This window comes from Lepidochelys olivacea, assembly GCF_965140295.1.
Source record: "Lepidochelys olivacea isolate rLepOli2 genome assembly, chromosome: 1".
NCBI classification, from domain to species: Eukaryota; Metazoa; Chordata; order Testudines; family Cheloniidae; genus Lepidochelys; species Lepidochelys olivacea.
Window position 1 is genome coordinate 213577452 of NC_140411.1, and position 24892 is coordinate 213602343.

General features: G+C 50.4%; 2 protein-coding genes across 6 annotated transcripts; both read left to right on the top strand.

Annotated features, from left to right (window-relative positions):
• Positions 1-1297: 1297 nt before the first annotated feature.
• PEX5 (peroxisomal biogenesis factor 5) lies at positions 1298-21072 on the top strand. Of its 5 annotated transcripts, none has more exons than XM_084647954.1 (16): positions 1298-1315; positions 2020-2202; positions 2580-2615; positions 2796-2928; positions 3155-3289; positions 5399-5504; positions 10615-10705; positions 10967-11089; positions 11497-11589; positions 14099-14218; positions 14980-15123; positions 17940-18010; positions 18413-18628; positions 18786-18951; positions 19190-19347; positions 19891-21072. In XM_084647954.1, the coding sequence occupies exons 2-16, from the start codon at positions 2053-2055 to the stop codon at positions 20090-20092; spliced, it is 1944 nt and encodes a 647-aa protein (XP_084504080.1). In that variant the 5' UTR covers positions 1298-1315; positions 2020-2052; the 3' UTR covers positions 20093-21072. The 5 variants fall into 5 exon arrangements, with proteins under 5 accessions (XP_084504080.1, XP_084504077.1, XP_084504081.1 ...); XM_084647951.1 differs by having other exon boundaries at positions 1304-1353; XM_084647952.1 differs by lacking the exon at positions 1298-1315 and adding an exon at positions 1342-1407.
• Positions 21073-21264: 192 nt separating this feature from the next.
• Positions 21265-24645, top strand: LOC311530940 (uncharacterized protein; the record flags this gene model as incomplete). The annotated part of the gene is made up of 2 exons (XM_084647993.1): positions 21265-23538; positions 24125-24645. The coding sequence occupies exons 1-2, from the start codon at positions 22956-22958 to the stop codon at positions 24643-24645; spliced, it is 1104 nt and encodes a 367-aa protein (XP_084504119.1). The 5' UTR covers positions 21265-22955.
• Between the last annotated feature and the right edge of the window lie 247 nt (positions 24646-24892).

The following is a 24892-nucleotide window of genomic DNA, read 5'->3' on the forward strand; positions in this document are numbered from 1 at the left end:
TTTCCTGTACTGCCGGCTCTGGTCGTTTGATCAATGGAAAGCTTCTTGTATTACATCCGATGAAGTGAGCTGTAGCTCACGAAAGCTCATGCTCAAATAAATTGGTTAGTCTCTAAGGTGCCACAAGTACTCCTTTTCTTTTTGCGAATACAGACTAACACGGCTGTTACTCTGAAACCTGTATTACTTTAGCACGTGTAATATGGGCTCATAAAAATCAAAGGATTTATCAGGACACTGAAAGTAACTCCAGCACACACAAGCTGGACTTGATTTCCTCCTAGACCCATGAGCAGATTAGATACAACAACATAATATGAAAACAAGACAAGAATTTAGTTGTAAGGTAAAAGATATAGCATCACCTCCTCATGGAGGGGCTGTCAACACTGATCATTACACATGGTAGCTAGCCCTTTAGGAGCTTGTGGGGTGGCCTCTCAGAACACCTAGACCTAGCAATTCACTAACTTCCTGGTGCTGCTCTGATTTGACTCCTGCCCCCCTTCTGGTGCTGCTGTCTTAAGTTTTGTCTTCACTAGGAAAGAAAGGCTCCTCCATCTAGGTTACCTTGATCAGCTAATGTGTTAGAACTACAACAGCCTTGGCTACATTAGGGTGTCAGCATACATACATTGACATGATCTGGCTAACATGCTTCAAACACACCTTTCTTCCTAGTGGAGACATGGCCTAAGTGGGGTTGATCCCTTAAGAGAGCTTCTAGGTTCCCTGAAGTGGTGCCTAGCTCTTTAAGAGCTTCCTGCACTGCTCTATTGCATTGCCTCACCTGCTAAGCCCTGGGTGGGTTTCTCTCTCAGGGAGAGGGTGAAAAGCTTTTTGTGCTGCTCTGCCATATTCTCTGGCCTTCTAAGAGCTCATTGGGTTGCTCTTTCAGGCAGTCTGGTCCTTTAAGAGCATTCTGGTGGTACTGCTCTGTTAGGGTGCAGAGGCCGTGGGGCAGCGTGGCTTCTTCTCAGGGTGCGTGGCCCTTTAAGAACTCCCATAGCTGTTCTTTCTTGCTGCCTGGTCCTTGAAACTTCTCTTTTCTCCTGGGACTTGTCTAAACACCGAAATTGCACCGGTTTAACTCAAATCAGTTAAAACACTAGTTGAATTAAATCCTGTTTATTTAGAGCCGCTTAGTGCAACTTCTGAGTTTAGACGGGGTCGGGGCCCGTGTGTGAATGGCGCTGTAAGAGAGCGCTACCTCACAGAGGGTGCCTGGCGCTGGCTCTTTAACACTTCCCCTTCCCGCCGCTACCCTCGTAGAGCGCTTGTCCCTTTAAGAGCTAGCCCCGCCCCCAGGTGCCTGGTGAGTGTTGCAAAAGCTACGGCAGGGGCAGAGCCAAGGTAGCGTATGGAAAGAGGGGAGCCTCCAGTCCCCCTTCCCTGCCCCTAGCTGGGGTGGGTGAGCGAGCTCCGGGCCCGCGTGAGACAGGGAGATGTCTGGCTGACCGGGGCGGCTGAGGCCTTGCAGCTCTGGGGAGTGGGTTGCATCTGCCCAAGCGCAAGGGGACGGACAATGAGGCCCCCGGGGAAAGGGAGGCCCAGCAAAGGACAGCGTGTGTGTGTCAGGGGTAGCAAAGGGTGGGGGAGGATGACGAGGTGAAGTGAGTGAGACAGCGGGGCGGCGGCGGCAAGAGCTGGGGAAGGCGGGGATCCCTCCCAAGGGCAGATGTAGGGAGGATGGGGGCGGGGGGACTTTGTCATGGCGTCCGCAGCAATTTCCTTCTGCATCCCCCCCCGTCAAGTCATTCTAGGGGTGGCCACACCACGACCTGTGAGGCCCAGGCCTGCAGTGCGGTTCGTTCTCCTGGGGGGAAAGGCGCTCTCGGCCCCCATGGTCATTCGGTCCTTGGCCTTTGCTCAGGCTGGGGGTGGAGTCTGTAACATATGTACCCGTCATGCAGCTCAGAGGAGACCCCACTAGCTTGTTTATGGAGCGGATGAGTGCTGGGCAAGGCTCTGCATCCCAAAGCCCTACCATCACGTGTGCTTTGTTCCCCCCCCCCCCAGACGGGGTGAGGTGCAGTGCTCCCTGCACTCACCATGGCCATGAGGGAGCTGGTGGAGCCTGAGTGCGGGGGTTCTAACCCCCTTATGAAGCTGGCTGGCCACTTCACCCAGGACAAGGCCCTGCGGCAGGAGGGGCTCCGACGTCCCTTGGCCTGGCCCCCTGCAGGTCTTGGGGCAGAGGCAGTGAGTACTGGGGAATGGGGAGTCCATCTGACCGCTGATGTGAGGAGTGTTGGTATTTCTGTTATGTTGTGAGTGAGGGGCAGGGATGCACTGGGGGTTTGGGAAGTGGAGGTCTGTCTGAGCACACTGGAGGCTGTCAGGACAGGTGAGGGTGTGGAGGTTGGGAGGGGGCTGTTGTCTTAGTGGGAGAAGGGCTATGAGGGATCATGGGGCTTAAGCAGGGGATCTGTCTGGGTAGGATGTTAGTCCTGCTGTGTGTGTGGTGTGGGTCTGTCATGAGTGGGGGTATGGTACAAGTCAGTCCCATGGTAGTGGGGAGGTGATGCTGGAGGCCAGGTCCCATCACTGGGGTGATTGTTTGGTGTCTTTTCCCACAGGTGACCAAACCTTTGGGAGTGGCCTCTGAAGATGAGGTAAGAACAATTGTATCTCTCCCCTTATCATCTTTCTCACTGCTACGTTCTCTCTGATCCCTCTTCACTCTTCCTGTGTCTCATTCCCTTTCTGCCCTCCCTTCTTTCTCTCCTGTTTTCCGTTCCAGAGCTCCTGCTGGGTATTTCTCATCACAAACTCTCTTTTTCTCTCCCTGGCAGCTGGCTGGAGAATTCCTACAAGAGCAGAATGCCCCCCTGCTCTCCCGTGCCCCGCAAACCTTTAAAATGGATGATCTGCTGGCTGAGATGCAGGAGATTGAGCAATCTAGCTTCCGCCAAGCCCCACAGCGAGGTGAGGGGGGAGGGGGAAGGACTAGGGGCATTGGGGCTTCTGCCAGGCCCTCCTTCCTCCCCTCCCCCCCAAGGTGGTATGTCTTGAGGGGAACTGAGAAAGAAGGCCTGCTGAGCTAGGGCAGGGGGTATCTGAAGATTAAGAGGCTAGGCTTTCTCTAATCCTCATGGGGGTGGAGCAGTTGGGGCTTGTCACTGAACCATCCCCATCTCTTGCTCTTTCCCAGCTCCAGGTGTGGCAGCCCTGGCTCTATCTGAGAACTGGGCCCAGGAATTTCTGGGGGCCGCGTATACTACAACTGATGTCTCCCCAGATTACAATGAGGCTGACTGGTCGCAGGAGTTCATTGCGGAGGTGACAGGTGAAGGCTCACCTTGTGAAGTTTGGGTTGGGTGTTGCCTGGTAGCATGCCCCCCTCCGTTCTCCCATGCAGGGGTTGTCTGTTGTATGTGAGATTAGAGAGCATCTGGTAGATGCAGCAGATAGTATTCAGAGTAGGGCACTCCGCCCTAGCAGCTTGCCTCGGTGGGAATGTCACTCTTATACAATTTGAGGGACAAAATTAACCTTATTTAGAGTTTAGGGCCAGAAGGGACCACCAGATCATCTAGTACAGAGGTGGGCAAACCTGGGACCATCCTGCCCGGCTCATGAGCTCCTGGCCGGGGAGGCTAGCCCCCAGCCCCTCCCCTGCTGTCCTCCCTCCCCCGCAGCCCACTGTGCCACCAGTGCTCTGGGCGGCAGGGCTGTGAGCTCCTGCTGGGTAGCACAGCACTATGGCTGGCTCCGGCCAGGCGGCACGGCTGCCTGTCCTGGTGCTCTAACCAGCACAGTATGGGGGTTGGGAGCAGGGGGGGTTGGATAAGGGGCAGGTGGTCCCAGGGGGCAGTCAGGGAGCAGGGGGTGGTTGGATAGGCTTGGGAGTCCCGGGGGGCCTGTCAGGGGGTGTGGATAGGAGTCAGGGAGCAGGGGAGGTTGGATAGGGCGGGGATCCCGGGGGGAGGGGGCGGTTAGGGGTGTGGGGAGTCCCGGGAGGGGGCGGTCAGGGGACAAGGAGCGGGGGGGGTTGAATGGGTTGGGGGTTCTGAGGGGGGCAGTTTGGGGTGGGGGCCAGGCTGTTTGGGGAGGCACAGCCTTCCCTACCTTGCCCTCCATACAGTTTCGGAACCCCGATGTGGCCCTCAGGCCAAAAAGTTTGCCCACCCCGATTTAGTCGGACCTCGTGTATGTCACAGGCCACCAGCACCTGCACTCTGGTCTCATTTTAGTTGTTGGGTTTAAAGTATTACAGCCCCCAGGAGACTAGAGTATTGTGTGTATTAGTAAATCATGCAAGCAACCCCATGTGGGCCTTCGTATTGGGGTGCAGGAATGTCTTATTTTGGTTTAGCTAAAATCTTTTGGGAACAGGTTTAAGCTAAAGTAAGATGCTCTTACACTGAAATAAGAGTGTCCAGAGAGAAGTTTGCACCAGTTTAACTAATTTGGTTTAAAAAACTTTAATTTAAACTAGTGCAGCTTTTCCACATAGACAAGGCCGAATCGCTGGTCTCTCCCTGGCTACATGTAGCTCTCTGATGCTCCTTGTTGGGGTGAAACTTGGGTCCTGGCCCAGAGGGGAATATTTTGTTGAATGTTTCAGCCAAATCTGTTCAGTTTCTGTGATCTGTGAGGAGAGGGGAAAAAAAAATCTACGTTTCCCACTTCAAAATAAATGTTGTGGGGTCCTTTCTGTGCCTGAAAACAAATGCAATTAATGTTTCCTACTGGGAGGGGAATACTCTGCTTCCCACTAGCCAATACTCTAGCCAATATCTCCAGTCCCTTGTTGCACCAGCTGGGGAAGTGACTTGCCCAAGGTCACACAGCATGTAGAAGATGTGGGATCGACTCTAGTCTCCTCCGCTCTAAGCAACAGAATCTCTACCTTAAACTGTTGGGCAGCAGTTAAACGGCTGCTATGCCCCACCCCAGAGGTGGCTTCTTTTCATTGATCAGTGAAACTGTCCATATTTATTCCTTTCATACACCTGTTGGAGACAGACATCATAATTAACATTTATGATGATCCTGAGAGGCTCTGATGAAAGGAGCTAGAAATTTGCAATGCATTATTTGTTTTCCTGATGCATACAACAGCCCACTTTGCTGCTGTCCATGTGGGATAAGACTATATTTTTGCAAATGCAAAAAAAAGTTTTGGTTTTTTAATATAGAAACGTAAGAAAATTGGCACTTTGCCTAAAATGAAATCTGTCTGCATAGATTAGTTGAATCTGAGGTTTGTTTTATTTTCAAGTAAACAAACAAAACTAAGGAAATGAATGGAAAGAAACCTCTGTTAATGTAACAATCTGGACTACAAATCTAACTGTAAATTGGAGAGATCCAAATTGAAGTTTCTCTGAGCAGTGTTCTATTTTATCTTCTTGTTCCTCACTCTTCTCCCACCACCCAATCACCTGTACAGACCCTCTATCTGTATCTCCTGCCAAGTGGGCAGAAGAATATCTGGAGCAGTCAGAGGAGAAGTTGTGGCTGGGGGAAACAGAAGACCAGTCACTGGCAGATAAGTGGTGAGTTTCTCTGTTCTTCCCTCCTACATCCACTAACGTCCAGGGTGGGTGAGGTGTTGGAGATGACAGAAATCCACTATGATCTCAGAACTTTGGGTCTCAGCCAAGTTCTCAGATCCTTGGTTGAAGAAAGCGGAAGAGGCAGAGCCTCCTCCACCCAAGCCTGGCCGTTTCTACTACAACAACATAACTAAACACGGGGATCCTGGTTTCATAGGGCTTGTCTACACTGTGGCAATAGATGCATCGGCGGTCGATTTAGCGAGTCTAGTGAAGACCTGCTAAATCAACAACTGATTGCTCTCCCGTGGACTCCTGTACTCCACCTGATCGAGAAGAGTAAGGGGAGTCAACGGGAGAGGGTCTCCCGTCGACGGCATGTAGTGTGAATCCTGCAGTAAGTAGATCCAAGCTACATCGATTTGAGTTACACGATTCACATAATTCAAATAGCGTAGCTTAGACTGACTTTTCCCTTTACTGTAGACAAGGCCATAGAGTTTAAGGCCAGAAGGGACATTATGATCATTTAGTCTGACCTCCTGCATAACACGAGAACAGAAGGTTAGATTCACAAAGGTACTTAAGTGCCGAAACACCAGATTTAACTGCCCAAGTTCCAGTTTTAGGCTCCATTGCAACTCACACTCCTGCCAAACTCTGTAGGTACCTAAACTTACTCGGTGTCTACATTTGCAGGGTAAAAGTTCCCCAGGTTCCTAAGTTTCTGGGCATGTGTATTGTTGCCTCACAGTAGGTGTCTGGGCACCTAAGCCCCAGAACGATTCACAAACTCAGGGAAGATCGATGTTCACCTGTCTAAGTCCTGTGGGTGCCCAATCCAGTAGATGTGCTCAGAGGCTGCCTACTGCATCAGGTCCCATTCAAAATCCATCTGGAGATGGTGGTGGTGGCAGCAGCCCCGTATAACTTTTAGCCCAGTGGTTAGAGCACTTGTCTAGGATATGGGAGAGGCAATTTAATTCCTTCCTCTGCCATAGGGGAGAACAGATTTGCACAGGGGTCTCCCACCTCTCAGGTGTGTGCTCTAACCACTGGGCGATGGGATATTCTGGTGTGGGGCTCTGAGTCTCTCCTGCTGAAGCTGTTCTATTGTAGATAAATAATTTTAAAAATTCATGGGAGCCAGGGGACTGGACTTAGGGTCTCCCACCTCCCAGGTGAGCACTCTAACCACCAGGCTACAGAGTCATTCTCTCTCCCTCTGGCCAATTACCCTTTTTTAAGAGTGGGCCTGGTGTGGCAGTGCCATCTGTGCCATAGTATACCCGGTGCTGAATCTCAGAGACATTTTTCATTTTGATCACACACCTCTGCATGACTATCTGCATTGCCATACGCAGCTCCCTCAGCCCCCAGTATTTCACACTGAGCTGTATGCCCATGTGGGTTTACCAGTGTCCACAGTGAGTAGAAGTTTCATAGTGATCAGGGAAACTCCCCACAGATTTATCTCCTTCCTCATCAGATCTTCTGTAGGCATGTCTCCAGTACCACCCTGTTTCACCAGTCACAGTATGTGGTCCTAGTCTCAGCTCAAAGTTCTAAAGCCAGCAGATACCTGATCAATTCTGACAAATCCCTCCCTCAGCACTCCTCCTACCATTTGAGCAAGCCACTTGCAAACACCATTTCCCGCAAGTGAGGACTTAGGCCGTGGGAATCTGAAGACACCAGCCTTTCTCCCTCTGCTTCTAGTCTACTACTTGATCACCACCAGCTCTCCCCATGCTTGTTTCCTTTCTGCTTTGGACATGCTCCCCAACCAGCTGGGGCTATTCTCCCACTGCAAGCCTGACCTGCTTCTTCTTTCCCTGCTTCCCTTGACATTCCTTTCCTACTGGTGACCTCTGTTCCTTGAGGTTAATTCCAGTTTCTTTATCTGCTCTCGCTTAATGGCCCCTAGTAGTCACAGAGCCACTTGCAGCTTCTCTCACTGTAGCCATGGGGCCAATTGCCAGAGGCCAGCCTTAGATAGTTGTAGCTACTAGTCAAAGGAGGGGTGGCAATTCCAAGGCTGAGCATGCTTGAACCTTGCAATGGTGGCACTAGGGACTCTAAATCCTCAGCGCTGGCCCTAGGCAGTTGCAGACTCTGCAGTTAAGCACTTCCCTCCTCTAGGCCGTGTCTTTAAGTACCTGAGATGCCCATCACCTGCAGCAGAGGCCACTAATTCCCACGCACCACTCAGTTACCACATAGTCGTGCAGAAAGTGCAACCTGAATGATATTGGAGGCTGGGGTGCCAGGAGGTTCCCATCCCCAAGCAGCAGCTCTGCAACAGGCTCACATGGCCCCCCTCTGCTGTGGGACCAGGACCCTGCGAAGACAGTGGAGTTACCCTGTGTAAACCAGTTCTGTCCAAAACCTGTTGAAGTGAGTGGGAGTCTTTTCATTATTTTTAATTGACTGTGTATAGAAGCAAAGGACCCCATTCTAGACTTTAGGAACAAAGTGCATTCTATGCTGCACAGGTTTACTGTTGTAACAGGAAGGTCTCACATTACCTAGTGAATAAGCAACACCTCCCACAGCACCTAACTGTTTCTGAGAGGCTTCCCACCCAATTACTAAATGTAAACGTGCTTCACTTACAAGGGCTGAAAATATCAGGTAGTATGGTCACAAAAGCAAGGCACTTCTGAATTCAGTAGGAATTTTGGATGTGCACAGAACACAGATGGGACTGGTTCCCGCATGGTTACAGTACTGCAGTAAAGTGGAACAATTTTCAGCTTGTGTGATAGGAGGATATTTGGATCCATATTATAATACTGTCCTACATAAATGAGGAAGAGTTGAGGTGCCTTTATTATTTTGTTCCACTCTTCGTTTCTATGGGGAATTTGCCAATACAATATTACTGTCTTCCTTTTAAACAAACAAAACTAAAAAAAAAATGGTAATGGCTGTTGAAAATAGCAATTCCAGTCCTAGTTAGTGCTGGGGAGATGCCACCATTTGTTGCTCAATTTTATCCTACTTTTTCTACAGCAAATTACAGTGGATCAGCATATTTGATTTGGGAGAAATGAAGTAACAGCAGCCTAAATTGAGCTTGAGCACTCCTGAATTTTAAGGGTGTTCAAATCTGGAAGGCAGGTGCTAGATTCCCTTTCTGAATACTAGATAAATCTAGAAAGGAAAAGTCAATTTCCACTTCCATGGCTCAGAAGTGGAAATCCTACATGCCTGGTACTGTATCTAAAGCTGCCCAGGTCCTCTGGTAGAGCCTCCCCTCCCTTACTTTTCATTTTATCTTCTAGTGGGATCCACATACCTCCCTTGCTAGGCTTCAGATAGAGAGGTGCACTGTCCATTTAGTCCACCCAATTCCTTCTTTGGGGGCTGCCAGGCGAGGTCACACCAGCATCCCTAATCCAGTCTGGGGAAGTCCACTGAGGGTGATGTCTGGGCCAAAGCCTTCTACTCCTTGGGCATATTTGTTCCCCATTCACACTGCCACCCCCTTCTAATAGCCAGCTCTCCATTCATAGCAAGCTGTGGTGCAAGGGGTCTCAGCTTCCTCACTCCCTCCCCCTCCCTTTCCTGTTGATAGCTGCCAAGGGAATGCTGGGAAATGTAGTTACTTCCCTGCTCCAGGGCTGGCCCTATAGGCAGGGAGCTGGCCAAGGAACTACAGCTCCCAGGGCCCTGTGGGTTCTCAGCTCCCATGCTGGATCCCTGCTGCTCTGAGGCTAGCTGGGAGAGGAAGTGAGTGTTATGGGGCTCCTTCTGAGCTTGGGCCTGGTGCTATGGCACCATTGGCGCCCTGGTAAAGCTGGTACTATTCCTAACTTGTTTTCACAAGAAATACCTTACGTGCTGAAGAGTCTGACTCCAGGAGAGGGGCTCCTGGCTGTGGATCACTAGCAGACGCAGATGCCTATCTCTGTGCCCTGCTTAGGTGACTCCTCACCGAGTCCACTGGCTTTTGCGAATCACATTCTAAGGTGCCCGTCTTTCTTCAGTCATTGTACAGGAAGCCTGGATGCCTGACTCTGGCTTTATGGATCACAGTGTTGTTCCTGTGATTTTTGTGGGTGCCCGAAAGTTAGGCATTGCAGTGCTCCACAGAACACCACCTAAATTCCTTTGTGAATCTAGCCCAGGGATGTCAGCACAAAGACCAGTAACTTCTGTTTGAGCTAGAGCATATCCATTAGAAAGATATTGAGCCTTGCTTTAAAGATTTCAAGTAATGGAGAATCCACTGCATTCCTAGGAAGTTATTCTAATGGCTAGTTATCCTTGTTGCTTAAAAAAAGTTGCACTTCATCTTCAATCTAAATGTATCTAGCTTCATTTTCCAGCCATTGGATCTTGTTTTGTCTTTGTTGGCTAGATTAAAGAGCTCTCTCCCATCAGATATCTTCTTCCTGTGTAGCTACTTATAGACAGTGACTAAGTTACCCCTTCACCTTCTCCTTAATAAGCTAAATAGTCTTAAGTCATTAGAACGCTGGTTTTCCAGACCTCGAATCTTTCTTGTTCTTTTCTGAACCCTTTCCCATTTTGCAATATCCTTTTTCAAATGTAGACACCAGAACTAGACATTTTCAGGAATGGCTTCACCAATGTGTATACAGAAGTAAAGCCACTCCTCCTACACCTGTTTGCTATTCCCATGTTTATATGTCCAAGGATTGCATTTGCCCTCTTAGCCAAACTTTGCACTAGGAGTGCCTGTTCAGTTGATTATCCACCCTGACCCTACATCCTTTCCAGAGTCACTATTCTCCAGGACACAGCCCCAATCCTGTATGTGTGACCTCTGTTCTTTATTCCTAGATATCTGACCTTGGTTTTGGCAGAATTAAAACATATGTTTATCAAGGGATCCAGATTGCTCTATCCTTATTATTTCACTCCACCAATCTGTGTCATCTGGCACAGTTATCACAGCAATGACTTCCAGATTGTCGATAAAGATACTGAATAGTGTTGGGCGAAGAACAGATCATGTGGGCTCTCCAGCCCTAGGAACTATTGTGTGGCCTGATGCAGAGAAAGGGGCAGACTGTGAATAAATATGGAGCCCCCTACTGCTAAGTTTCAGCTCAGACTCTGTCTGTCTCTCTGGTAATAGGTATGAGGAATATCAGCCTGAGGATGATCTTAAGAAAACTGCCAACGATTTCCTTTCTAAAGTGGATGACCCCAAACTCAACAATTCTGAGGTGAGAAATGCCATGGAGCCCCCACCAAGGGGGAGAGGGGAGACCTCCTGCCATTCTGCGTCTCCCCTCTTTTCTCCCTCTAGTTCTGGGGGTTGAGCCCTACAACCCCCAGGATCATGCCTTCCACCATACAACTCCGATGATCCCCTTTTCCTTCTGGTTCTATTGATTCTGGGGGCCCAGATCTGCCTAGCAAATATGGGGAGTTTGGTGAGGGTTGTTGGTGAAGGTTTCTTCCCACATTTCATTTCTTTGACGCAGTTCCTAAAGTTTGTCCGCCAGATCGGAGACGGGAGGGTGTCGATCGAGGCTAATCAGGTGACCCTGACCCCCAGAGACCAGGATCAGGCAGAGCAGTGGGCAGCTGAGTTTATACAGCAGCAGGTAGGACCCCAGCCCCAGCTGCTCACAGGTGTGCAAACTTCCTTGCAGCACTGCCCAGCCTGGGAGAGGGGAGGAACAATGGCAGGGTGAACTTTCTTTCAGCAGGGTCCTGTTAACACTCAGCCAACAGTGGCGTGGGGCTCCCAGAGCATGAGCTTCTCCAAAGCAGTGCCTAGCCAGGAGCAGGGATGGGCTCTGGCAGTGTGAACTTCCTCACAGTGATGCCTTGGCAGGTGAGAGACTCCAGAACGTGTCTGCTCCATTGCAGTATCCCTGTGCAATTAGTGTTCACTTGCAGAGAGAGAGAGGGGGGTCCTTACAGTACCCACTGCTGGAGGGGGAGATGCATTGCATTGCTTTTTAATCTTACAGTCTCAAGGTGCTACATGTTATTTCCTTCCCTCTAGGGGGTGTCGGATGCCTGGGTGGATCAGTTCACCCGAACTGGGAATGCGTCAACTCTGGATACAGAATTTGAGCAGGCCAAGACTGCTCTAGAGGTAAAACTGGAGGGGAGAGTGTGACGTTCCCCTCTGGTGTTACCTGGACCGGTGATCTGCTAGGGCACTCCAATCCTTGACTCTGGGAGTCAGCCTTGCCCTGCTCTGCTGTTAAAAACCCCCTGCTCCTGGGCTGCTCATGCACAGCCTCTGGCATGTAAGCTGCTTGGATTGTGCAACCAAATGACACTAGCCAATATCTCCAGTCCCAGACAGAACCCTAGGAACCTCCTGTGATGGGTTGGGTCACAGAGACTCCCTTGGGACTGCCACCTGATGTGCTGGGACTACCTCTGAGCCCGTTTTCCCTAATAGCTTGGGACTTCAGTACCCTGCCTTGTTGAGCCAGACACACTAGCCTGCTACAAACACAGCCCCAGGTCTGAACCACGTCCCCCAAAAGCTGCCAGCTTCACTGAAAACAGCTTTAGAAGTGTTCCTTTCTCCAGCACCCAGATACCCAGTTCCCAATGGGGTCCAAACCCAAAAAGTCTGTTTTACTCTGTATAAAGCTTATACAGGGTAAACTCATAAATTGTTCACCATGTACAACACTGATAGAGAGAGAGACACAGCTGTTTGCTCCCCCAGGAATTAATTACTTGCTCTGGGTTAATTAATAAGTAAAAAGTGATTTTATTAAATATAAAAAGTAGGATTTAAGTGGTTCCAAGTAATAACAGACAGAACGAAGTAAATTACCAAGCAAAATAAAACAAAACATGTAAGCCTAAGCTTAATACAGTAGGAAACTAAATGCAGGTAAATCTCACCCTCAGAGATGTTCCAATAAGCATTTTTTACAGGCTAGACTCCTTCCTGGTCTGGGTCCAGCAATCACTCTCACCCCCGTAGTTACTGTCCTTTGTTCTAGTTTCTTTCAGGCATCTCTTTGGGGTGGAGAGGCTATCTTCTGAGCCAGCTGAAGACAAAATGGAGGGGCTTCCAGGGCCTTATATAGTCTCTCTTGTGCAACATCACAGCCACAAGATGGGGTCTTTAGCCACCTGGGCAAGTCACATGTCTGAATGATTCAGCTTTTTGCAGGCCGACGCCACTGTTTACATGTTAGTTTGAACGTTCCCAGGAAAGCTGAGATGTGGATTGGCTTCTCCCAAAGTCCATTGTTAGTTAAGTACTCCCAATTACTTGAATAACCCCTTCACACTATGTTGACCATATTTGCCTTATGTGTTTCCTACAGCAAACACTTTAAATACAAGCGTAGAGCCAATGCTCATAACTTCATATATAAAAATGATACATGCATATAAATAGGATGAATATATTCCATAGATCATAACCTTTGCAAAGATATGTTACATGGCATATCTAGCATAAAACATATTCCAGTTATGTCATATTTACACTCATAAATATATTTCTATAAAGCATTATGGGGTGCAATGTCACACATCCGTCTTGCAGTGTCCAGTTATGCCCACTGGACACTGCAAGCTTATATGAGTTTGTCAGTTTAACAAAGAAATTGATATGTGCCAGGCTTGTTATCCTAAGGGGAGTCTCTGACATGCTTCAAACGCACTGCTTCAGGTAGAATAAACAAACAGATTTATTAACTATAAAGAGAGATTTTAAATGATTATAAGCCAAAGCATATGCTTGCATAACAAGTCGGATTTGGTCAAATGAAATAAAAGCAAAACGCATTCTAAGCTGCTCTTAACACTTTCAATGCCCTTACAAACTTAGATGCTTCTCACCACAGGCTGGCTGGTTGTCCTTCAGCCAGGCTCTCCCCTTTTATCAGCACTTCAGTCGCTTGGTGGTGATGTCTGTAGATGGAGGCGGAAGACAGAGATAGAGCATGGCAAACATCTCTCCCTTTTATCATGTTCTTTCTTCCCTCTTGGCTTGCGTCCCCTCCCTCCCCTTTCACAGTCAGGTGAGCATTACCTCATCACAGTCCCAAACTGACCAAAGGAGGGGGGGACTCACTTGAGAGTCCAGGAGATCCTCTGTTGTTGCCTAGGCTAGTGTCCTTTGTTCCTGTGATGCTGGGCTGAGTTTGTCCCATATATGCCCCGATGAGGTGTGAACTGCCTCTCTGCTCTTGGGGAGTTTTTGCATGGACTTGCTTTAAGCCATGAGGACACATTTTCAGCCTCATAACTATATACATGAAATTATAACCTATAACATCACTATAACAATTACTATAACATCACTATAACAACAATGCTCAGTGCATCATGAGCCTTCTGAAGACACCCAACATGACAAACTTTGCATTGGATACCACACAATCATTTTATAAGGATGAACATGGGGGTGTAAGATGTTCCCACAAGGTACAGAATGTCACACAGAGATTGGGGTATGAAGGGTGCTTTAGGGCCCCAGAACTGCTGAGCCCCCTTTCTTGCCATGTAGGGGAGAGATGAGGAGGAGGGCTCGGAGCTCTAGAGAGCGGAATCTCCAGGGAACATGTAGGGGGAGTTCAGCAGGGTGCTATCCTTTAACCTCCTCCTCCTCCTCCTCTCTTCAGTCAGATGTGGATTTCTGGGACAAGCTTCAGGCAGAGTGGGAGGAGATGGCCAAGCGAGATGCAGAGGCTCACCCCTGGCTCTCAGATTATGAGGACCTCAGTACCTCCTCCTATGACAAGGTAATGGGGTGGGCAGTGAATGCAGGTCCGAATGCTGTGCTGGGCAGTTTTGAGAGCTTCCAAAATCCCTTCTCCCAGTCTGGGTACTGAGAGGGCTGCTGTCCCACTCCTCTTAGTGTCAAAGGCCAGGCACTGTTCTTAACGGCCAGTCTCTTGTCTGGGCATGGGTGGGGCACTGCTGTGAGGAAGTTTGCTGTTGCCAGAGTCTCTGTCAATACCTTTGACCAGGGGTCAGACTGGAAAAAATGTATGGTGGTTCTTGCCAAAGCCCTGCCCACTGCTGAAGATGCAAATCAATTGTAACACACCAGCAGTTAATTCTGGTGCGTTACAACACAAGCCATTTTCATCAATATAGGGGACACAGAAAGAGACTCCCTAAATTTGGTAAACTTACACACACAGCCCTGCAAACTGATACATCTCTCCTCAGGCTGGGGCATGGGATCATTCACCCCAGACTGAGTGGGGAGCAGAGGGGGCAGGAGCTGTTTTGCCCCAGTCTGCTGTGAGCTGGCACACTCTAACCCTGTGCTCTCAGGAGGGAAATACCAGCCACTCCATGTGCTGAGGTACCACCTGTTCGTCACCCATTGCAGTGTCTCTGGCTGTTGGAGCTGAAAGGGGTGGGAGAAGATAGTAGCAGGCTTGCAGAAGTGTTGATATGGAATGTGGACGCACATCAGCTGTTTCTGAGTCATGCCCTTTACCCACCTGTCTCCTGCCCATAGTGTTAACCCCTTGCTTTCTGTCTCTGGTAGGGTTACCACTTTGAGAAGGACAATCCCATGAGGGATCATCCGCAGGCATTTGAAGAGGGGCTGAAGTGTCTGGAGAAGGGTGACCTCCCCAATGCTGTCTTGCTCTTTGAGGCTGCGGTGCAGCAGAAACCTGACCACATGGAGGTGAGCAGGGCAAGGAGAGCAGGGCTTCTCCAGGTATCTTGCCATTTGGAGCCTGGCCAGCTCCCGAAGCAAGGTCAGGCTGGGTCAGTCTAGGGATGGGAAACCCACTTGTCACAGTTTCAAAGCAACTGCACTTGGATCCTCACCTTCGTGGCCCACTCCAGGGGTGCTCAGCCTTGTCTCAGGTTTCTAGCCCTCACCTGTCCTGGGCAGGGCACCCATGTCCCACTCCTTTCTGGCTGGGAGTTTCACAGCTGCACAGCTCCCTGCCATACATTATCGCCAGCAGGCCAGTCTGCCTAATGGCCAGAGCCTCTGCATTGCTTTCTCTCCACAGACAACAGTGTTTTCACCAGTGACTACTCAGCTCTCCCAAAGCAAAGTACATTTATTCTAGGGCAAAAGCATCACAGAGAAACCATGTTAAAAACAATAAATGTTCTTACCCACTTGCTAAGTACAGCAGCAAGCACCCACCTTCCACATGTAGAGTCTGATAAGCCAACGCCCTTCCAATCCTTTCGCAAGGCTTGGGCCTCCCCTTGGACAGAAGGTCCTGCCCATTTGCTGAATCAAAATGAAGGTCCTGAATATCTTTAAACTCAGCCTTTTATACCAGAAGCCCTTTCTTTCACTTGATCTCTGGAAGATCCAGCTTGTATCAGTATATGCAAACCTCCCTTAAGTAAGGTGCTTCTCTGGGGATGTTTACAATCCCCAGGGTAATCACCCCCATTGTTTTTAGCTCCTGGAGGAGCTGTGGTAACCTGCCCCCATGGAGTAGAACATGATCATACATAGAACTTTCATGAATGTAATACAAGGGTCCCCTGAGATACGGTCTGGATTTGCAATATGGCCCACCACTCCAGTGCTGGGGGAGCTGTGCTGCAGGGGGTGGTGTGGCTGACTCCAGTTCTCAGGTGTGTAACTCTGGCTGTGTACTTGTATGTGAACCCCAGGGGGCTCACTGAGAAGATGGTCAAGCTGTGTGCACCTGACCTATGGTTCAGAAGGTCTCCCAGTGTAAAGCTGATTAGAATCTTGGGGATATAACTGAGATGGGTCAGGTTCTAGGGTATCTGTCTTCCTGAAGCACCAGACTCCCTGCATGAGACGCTGAAGTCCTTACCGTGGTGGCATTGGAGTCACGAGGTTGGTGATGCTCAGTGTCTTCAACAGCCACACACATGCTGAGTCTTTTGAGTCAGCTGAGGACTTGACAGCTAGGGCGGGTTGGTTCTAGGCATCTGGCTCAACTCATAGACAGCTGGCCTCACTTCTGATTTGGTGTCCTGATTAGGACTGGAGGTTGGACAACTGGAGAGCTTACCCGTGTCCTGGCCAGATCACTATCTCTTGTGGTTTGAGGTCAGGGCACGCTGCTCCATTTGGGTGAAGACCAGTTCTGACAATCTGCTGTCAGCAATGGGAATGAAACACTTGGGGGAGATAAACATGCTACTCTATCAGTGGTTTGATAGGACTATGGGCTCTTGTCCTTGCCATTGATTATGTGGCCTCTGAGGCACCCACTTCCTTGGCTTTGTCCTTACAAGTCACCATGGTTTAGACTCTAGAGGGCCAGTGACAGACTGAGAGGGAATATTGCTGGAATGGCCATGGTGGAAGTCTTGGGCCCATTCTGCATGGTGTGCTATGGCTGTGCAGGAGACAAAGAAGGGATGCTTTGCCTTCATCCTAGTATTCACAGTGCCCTGATCAGGAGGCTGGTCTGAGTCCTTGCTGTGAGAATGAAATTAAGATTCGGATGAAACTCTGTTTTCCTGGGGACAGGGCAGTGTTCTGAGGGCACACATGTTCAATCAGCTCTGCTTGAGTCTCAGGTAGGTAGTTTCACACTGAGGCTCTGGAAGGGTGGGGGCACTTAGTCATCACCTGTGTTGGCTCATGAAGGCCATTGACAAGTGGCTGGGTCCATTGCTGGTGGAGAGCAACACTTCTCTTAAAGAGAGCAGGGTGCTGGCTTCCCTGCTTAAGGGAACTTTTGTATGGCTTATGCTTGTTACTTCATGCTGTCAGTCCAGCCAACTGTCAGCCTGGATCAAACCTTCTGTTTCTGACTAAGATGATGGAACACACTTGGGGTGGGGAGTGAGACAACTCATAACTAGCTGATTTAAACCTCTTTAACGTTAGTCAATTGGGGGCAGCTGTGGGTGCATCAAGGACGCTGGGTTAGCTACATGGGTAGCTCTGGTGATGGATGAAGATCAAATCAGGTGTCAATGCTGCTATATTTAGTTCTCTCAACTGCCTCAGTACTGTCGATCATGACATAATGATTTGCCTGTGGACCATAGCAGGCTGCTTGTGACTGAGTCTCTTATTTCTTAGCATTCCCACTCCAATATTCTGTCCGCTGGGCTGTGCTACCTCTCGGAAGCCCTCAATGGCCGGAGACCTGCTTCTTTCTTCCTCACCCTGCAGTCTAGTCCCAGTTGTGATGGGTGGAGGTACTAAAGCTGGAGCCCCCAGGGTTTAGCAGAGAGGGGACTGCTGGTAGCATGTTGTGTGTGGGGACAACTCACTCCCCCTCCACCTTTCCAAATAGCCCAAACCTGCTGACTTCCAGGATGCATTGCAGAGCCCACCTGTTTTCCTGGGGAGTGTGGGAGAGGTGAAGGTGCTTATGCAGGGTTAGTTAACACGGGCTCTGTGGAGTGGGCTGAGGCTGCTGACTTGGGTACATCTATTTTTAATCTCCAAAAAAGGTGCCCAGGGCACAAGATGGTGCCTTTAATTGTACTTGCAATGTGAAGAAATATAAATAAGTTTCTCTGTTTCTGCATCAGGCCTGGCAGTACCTGGGAACCACCCAAGCAGAGAATGAACAAGAGCTGTCTGCAATCAGTGCCCTCAGGCAGTGAGTAGCTGATGAAGAGGGGATCTAAAGCAGGACTCCTGGGTTCTGCTCACGACTCCTAGAGGGGCTGGGTTGCTGGCCACTAATGACAGACCATATCTCAGTTGCCCCACTTAAAGGCTGAACAAAGTTCCAGTGCTTTTTTTTCCCCTGAACCAAATGCAAACTCGGAATGATAAATTTACTGTGGGCTGCTGTAGCAAGCTGGTTTCTGACCCAATCAAGGTCTCCTGCCCCCTAATGGATCCTTCCTTAATTTGCCTGGACACTGGTGCTTGCTGTTCAGCCTGTTTATAGCCCACCCAGGTGGTTGGAAAAGAGTTCTTAAAAGGCCACTGAAGCTTCCTATCCACATCTCCAAAGATGTGAATGCTGTGCGCTCTCTCCCACTCTGTCCTGCAGGTGCCTGGAGCTGCAGCCAGGGAACCTCACTGCACTCATGGCTTTGGCCGTCAGCTTCACCAATGAGTCTCTGCAGAAGCAGGCATGCGAAACCCTGCGTGACTGGCTGCGCCACAAGCCAGCCTATGCCCACCTGATGGGGAAGGAGCCGGAAGGGAGCAGCTTGGCATCCAGCTTGGGGTCCTCCAAGCGCATCCTGGGCTCCCTACTGTCTGAGTGAGTCTGGGCGATGGGGAACTGGGGAAGGTGCAAAATATCCCAGTCCTGCTTGTGGTCTTGTAGCTGGGCCCATTAGGGTGGGGGTGACCCCAGGAAGAGTTGCGGGGAGCTTGAACCCTCAATGGATGAGTTCCCTCATTCTCTCCCTCCCTAGCTCCTTGTTCATGGAGGTGAAGGACCTGTTCCTGGCAGCCGTGCGCAGTGACCCCTCGGCCGTGGACCCCGATGTGCAGTGCGGCCTGGGCGTCCTCTTCAACCTAAGCGGCGAGTACGAGAAGGCTGTGGACTGTTTCAGTGCCGCACTGAGCGTGCGCCCCAACGTAAGGGGGCAGAGTGGGGTTGGGGGGGGGGGAGGGGCTGATTCAGGATCCTGTGTGTGTATAGGGAGGTGGGGCTGGGCTCTGCCCTGGGGGGAAAGGCCGGTGGGGTGAGCAGCAGGCTGACCTGAGGGGGTGGGTAGGTTTGAATGCTGGGTGGAGTGGGGAAGAGAGAGGCTCTCTGGGAGGTAGGGTGGGATGCCTGATGCCCCTGTCACTTGCTTCCTGCCCCCCGTTCCAGGATCACCTCCTGTGGAACAAGCTGGGTGCCACTCTGGCCAATGGGAATCGCAGTGAGGAGGCTGTGGCTGCCTATCGCCGGGCACTGGAGCTGCAGCCAGGCTACATCCGCTCCCGCTACAACCTGGGCATCAGCTGCATCAACCTGGGGGCCCATCGGTGAGTGGGAACGAGGGGCCAGCTGGGGGTTGGGTGCCAGGTCTGCGATGACCGAGTATCAGTGGGGTCCAATCAGTTAGTTGTGGGGGGGAAGCTAGGGGGCTATTGGTGAGGATGTTCCACTTGGTCCCTTTGGGTGTAGGATGTGCTCCATAACCCTGGCAAGCAGGGAGCAGAGAATGTTTGTCTGCCCCAGGAGCAAAGTACCAGCCAACATGTCTCCCGCACCCTTGGTTCTCAGTATCAAAGGGGGGGAGCATCTCAGAACTACGGAAAGGATCTGTTGCAGTGATTGCCTTCAAGCTTGCGCCTGGAGGTGAAGCTGTCAAGCCACGTCCATTACAGCTTAGACATTGGCTCCATTGGTCCTATGGGCCAGTGATGAGGGGTGTGAGGTGCAGGGATAAGAAGAATGGCTGGAAGAAGTGTGGAAGGGTGATTATTGAGCCATCCAAAGGGGATCTAGAGGGTCCTTCTCACCCATAGGATGTGCAGACCTCCCCAATTAACGCTGTCTCCCTCCCTCCCTGTTCATGCTGGTAGTGAGGCAGTGGAGCACTTCCTGGAGGCCCTGCACATGCAGCAGAAGAGCCGGGGCCCACGGGGCCAGCAAGGTGCCATGTCTGACAACATCTGGAGTACCCTCCGCATGGCCCTCTCCATGCTGGGCCAGAGTGATCTGTATGGGGCAGCCGATGCCCGTGACCTTCCCACCCTGCTCCAGGCCTTTGGCCTCCAGCAGTGACTCAAGGACGGGCTCCCCTGTGAGTGCAGGGTGGGCCCGGGCCAGTAGTTATGTCCCACAAACCCCTTCTGGGGGGGAAAAAAAGGTTTACTGGGGTTCACACACATCTATTCTTCAGTTGCTGGGGGCAAGTCATTGGCTGCCATTTCTGTAGGACCTCCCACAGTAGAGGGTAACTTCTCTCACCTGCATCTTGTGGCCTGAGCATCTGTGAGCAGCTCATGTGGCACCATCTCCCCACAGGACTCTGACCCTCCACAGGGACATGAGCTGCTGGCACTGGGAAGCAAATCAGTGGGGGGTGGAAGGGATGGGGAAATAGGAATGTATCAGGATCACTTCTTATAAGATAAAATAAAAAGCTTGCGTTTTGTGATACCCTCCAATAGTAGCCCCAGTTGCTCATGTCAGACCCTGTCATAACAATCCTGTCCAGCAGAGACTGTCGGCTCAAGCAACTGGCTCTGGGTGTGTCGGTTAGGGTTAGAAAGTAGGATTACTTTCTAGTGCTGGGGCTGCCCGTCCTGGTTTGCTGTGAGATCTGAGAGTGTCTGGGCTACTAACCCTGGGTCTTTCCCAACTGAGCATGCAGCCCCACCCCCACCACGTGTGTGCAGTGGGTAGGTCACTTTGTGAGGCTTGTAGGTTGTTTTTCCCTTCTTCCAGGTACTAATAACAGTGTCCTGGTTCTGAGCATCTCACTGGGCTCACGCTCACTTGGGATTTGGGAGAAGGCTCTGAGACTGCAGTGGGGAGAAGAGTCCCTGGGGCTGAGTTCAGGGGGGTCACCCAGGGACTGGGGGAAAGCTGACTAACTATAAAAGCACCTTGGCCAAAAGCAGGGGTGGGGGTAAGGTCTTAAGTTTCACTTGATTGTCTGTCATTGTAGAATAAATTGGGAATTATTTTCTCTGTGCAGATGGTCCTCCCCAGCCTGTAATTGAATCTTGTGAATTATAAATATCTGTATATGATTTTTGGAGGGAAAGTTTTTTTAATTGTAAAATATTTTGTATAATAGAAGGGAAAAAATTAAACTCATCAAAATATTGTAGTGTCTGGCTGTGTGTGTGTATTGGAAGGGTGTACGAGCATTTGTGTGGGGAAGCTCCTGTGGAATTTGAGAGGATGCTACCCCTGCTCTGGGATGGTTCGACATCCACAGAAAGGATGTTGGGGTAGAGTATAACTGTAGAGGGTTGCTGCTGATGTCTGTGTCTCCCCCTACCCTGCACCTTCGTGGGACATTAAGGCAATCTAGGCCCCCACCAGTTGGAGTTCTGGTGCCAGACAAAGGCCCCCAATCTGCACAATAGTCAGTGGCAAAGATGGTCTTAGATGGGCTCCCCCAGAGAATGAGGGGAGGTAGCCTAGCACCCCCCTTGAGAACTTTATCTTGGGGTAGGTGGGTTCTTTGGCTGGGTCTGCTGCACTTTTCTCCTGCCATGTGCAGAGCCCCAGTTGGTGGAGCTCATTAGAGTGGTGGTCTTGGTATTAACACCCTGTTCAGATGAATGGGGCAGTTTCTACCTCTCAGAGCTGGTGATTCAGGTGCTCCATGGATGCCCCTGCATCAGTTCTGCTCAGGCCATGTTTTCCAGCTTTTCTTGCTAACCATGAAGGCTAGAAACTTTTTTAATAGTGAAAGCTGAGCTTTTGCTGTGGTCACAACTGTGGGAGTTGGGACCCTGGGCATCGGGACCCTGGGCATCACAGACCTACGCCTATGACCTAATCTCTCCCTGTCTGGGACCAGAATGTACTCTTGCTGCCCTGGGCCCCTTCCCCATTTCAGTGGGGGAGAATTGGACAGGGAAGCTTTCTCAGAGCTGGCTCAGGAGAGTGGCCATGTGCATGGACCTGTCTCATATAGGTCTCTTCCTTCCCCCTGCCCCTCAGTGCCATGTCTTCATACTCTAGCTGTTGTGGGAGGAAATGGGAGGTGTGATGGGGAAAATGTTAAATATGCTACCAACCTGCATCCCTGCACAGGACACAGCCCTCATAGCTTTGCCCCTACAAGGAGGCTTTGCACTGGTATTCCTCAGAGCTGGAGACTTTTCTAAGAAGTCTGACAGCTGCTTCTGTGGCAAGGGTCTCCCCCTATCCCAGACCAGCTCATCCAAAGGAAGGGGTTAATCTCTTTAAAATGCCAGGTGCACTGAGCTGCAGCCATTCTGGGCTTGCCAGGTAACATAGGTCTGGGGGCAGTGAATGTTCATCCAGCACAGCATGACCTCTCACTGCTCTCATATGTGGCTCCTCGCACAATTGGCACTCTATGCTGGGAGAAGCACTGGCACAAGGGCTTCCCAAGCCCTTTCAGCACCAGGCTCGAGCCTCCTTGCCCTGCTGCACTAAAGGACTGCCTGTGTAACTTCTCCCTGTGGAAAGACCCTGGCTCAGCTCTAAGGCCTAAATATTCAGAAACATCCACTGCTTTTGGGTGCCCACCACACTTGGGGGCTGAACACCCACATCTTTCCTGGCCTTCAGAAGGAGGGTTAGCCCTGGTCTACACTAGGACTTTAGGTCGAATTTAGCAACGTTAAATCGATTTAAACCTGCACCCGTCCACACAGTGAAGCCCTTTATTTCGACTTAAAGGGCTCTTAAAATCGATTTCCTTACTCCACCCCTGACAAGTGGATTAGCACTTAAATCGACGTTCCCGGCTCGAATTTGGGGTACTGTGGACACAATTCGATGGTATTGGCCTCCGGGAGCTATCCCAGAGTGCTCCATTCTGACCGCTCTGGACAGCACTCTCAACTCAGATGCACTGGCCAGGTAGACAGGAAAAGAACCGCAAACTTTTGAATCTCATTTCCTGTTTGGCCAGCGTGGCAAGCTCCAGGTGACCATGCAGAGCTCATCAGCACAGGTGACCATGATGGAGTCCCAGAATCGCAAAAGAGCTCCAGCATGGACCGAACGGGAGGTACGGGATCTGATCACTGTTTGGGGAGAGGAATCTGTGCTATCAGAACTCCGTTCCAGTTTTCGAAATGCCAAAACCTTTGTGAAAATCTCCCAGGGCATGAAGGACAGAGGCCATAACAGGGACCCGAAGCAGTGCCGCGTGAAACTGAAGGAGCTGAGGCAAGCCTACCAGAAAACCAGAGAGGCGAACAGCCACTCTGGGTCAGAGCCCCAAACATGCCGCTTCTATGATGAGCTGCATGCCATTTTAGGGGGTTCAGCCACCACTACCCCAGCCGTGTTGTTTGACTCCTTCAATGGAGATGGAGGCAATATGGAAGCAGGTTTTGGGGACGAAGAAGATGAGGAGGAGGAGAAGGTTGTAGATAGCTCACAGCAAGCAAGCGGAGAAACCGGTTTTCCCGACAGCCAGGAACTGTTTCTCACCCTAGACCTGGAGCCAGTACCCCCCGAACCCACCCAAGGCTGCCTCCTGGACCCAGCAGGCGGAGAAGGGACCTCTGGTGAGTGTACCTTTTAAAATGCTATACATGGTTTAAAAGCAAGCATGTGAAAGGATTACTTTGCCCTGGCATTTGCGGTTCTCCTAGATGTAGTCCTAAAGCCTTTGCAAAAGGTTTCTGGGGAGGGCAGCCTTATTTCGTCCTTCATGGTAGGACACTTTACCACTCCAGGCCAGTAACACGTACTCGGGAATCACTGTAGAACAAAGCATTGCAGTGTATGTTTGCTGGCATTCAACCAAAATCCGTTCTTTATCTCTCTGTGTTATCCTCAGGAGAGTGAGATATAATTCATGGTCACCTGGTTGAAATAGAGTGCTTTTCTTCAGGGACATTCAGAGGTGCCCGTTCCTGCTGTGCTGTTTGCCTGTGGCTGAACAGAAATGTTCGCCGCTGTTAGCCACAGGGAGGGGGGAAGGTTGAGGGGGTAGTCACGCGGTGGGAGGAGGCAAAATGCGACCTTGTAATGAAAGCACATGTGCTATGTATGTAATGTTAACAGCAAGGTTTACCCTGAAAGAGTGTAGCGACTGTTTTATAAAATGTCTTTTTAAAATACCGCTGTCCCTTTTTTTTTCTCCACCAGCTGCATGTGTTTCAATGATCACAGGATCTTCTCCTTCCCAGAGGCTAGTGAAGCTTAGAAAGAAAAAAAAACGCACTCGCGATGAAATGTTCTCCGAGCTCATGCTGTCCTCCCACACTGACAGAGCACAGACGAATGCGTGGAGGCAAATAATGTCAGAGTGCAGGAAAGCACAAAATGACCGGGAGGAGAGGTGGAGGGCTGAAGAGAGTAAGTGGCGGGCTGAAGACAGGGCTGAAGCTCAAATGTGGCGGCAGCGTGATGAGAGGAGGCAGGATTCAATGCTGAGGCTGCTGCAGGACCAAACCAGAATGCTCCAGTGTATGGTTGAGCTGCAGCAAAGGCAGCTGGAGCACAGACTGCCACTGCTGCCCCTCTGTAACCAACCGCCCTCCTCCCCAAGTTCCATAGCCTCCACACCCAGACGCCCAAGAACGCGGTGGGGGGGCCTCCGGCCAACCAGCCACTCCACCACAGAGGATAGCCCAAAAAAAAGAAGGCTGTCATTCAATAAATTTTAAAGTTGTAAACTTTTAAAGTGCTGTGTGGCATTTTCCTTCCCTCCTCCACCACCCCTCCTGGGATACCTTGGTAGTCATCTCCCTATTTGTGTGATGAATGAATAACGAATGCATGACTGTGAAGCAGCAATGACTTTATTGCCTCTGCAAGCGGTGATTAAAGGGAGGAGGGGAGGGTGGTTAGCTTACAGGGAAGTAGAGTGAACCAAGGGGCGGGGGGTTTCATCAAGGAGAAACAAACAGAACT

What these genes read in the sequence shown, in the direction of transcription:
- PEX5 (XM_084647954.1), top strand. Translation starts at nt 2,053, where the DNA reads ATGGCCATGAGGGAGCTGGTGGAGCCTGAGTGCGGGGGTTCTAACCCC. An exon ending in CAGTCACTGGCAGATAAGTG is followed by an intron (nt 5,505 to 10,614) that starts GTGAGTTTCTCT and finishes CTCTGGTAATAG; the next exon opens with GTATGAGGAATATCAGCCTG. An exon ending in ATCAACCTGGGGGCCCATCG is followed by an intron (nt 19,348 to 19,890) that starts GTGAGTGGGAAC and finishes TCATGCTGGTAG; the next exon opens with TGAGGCAGTGGAGCACTTCC.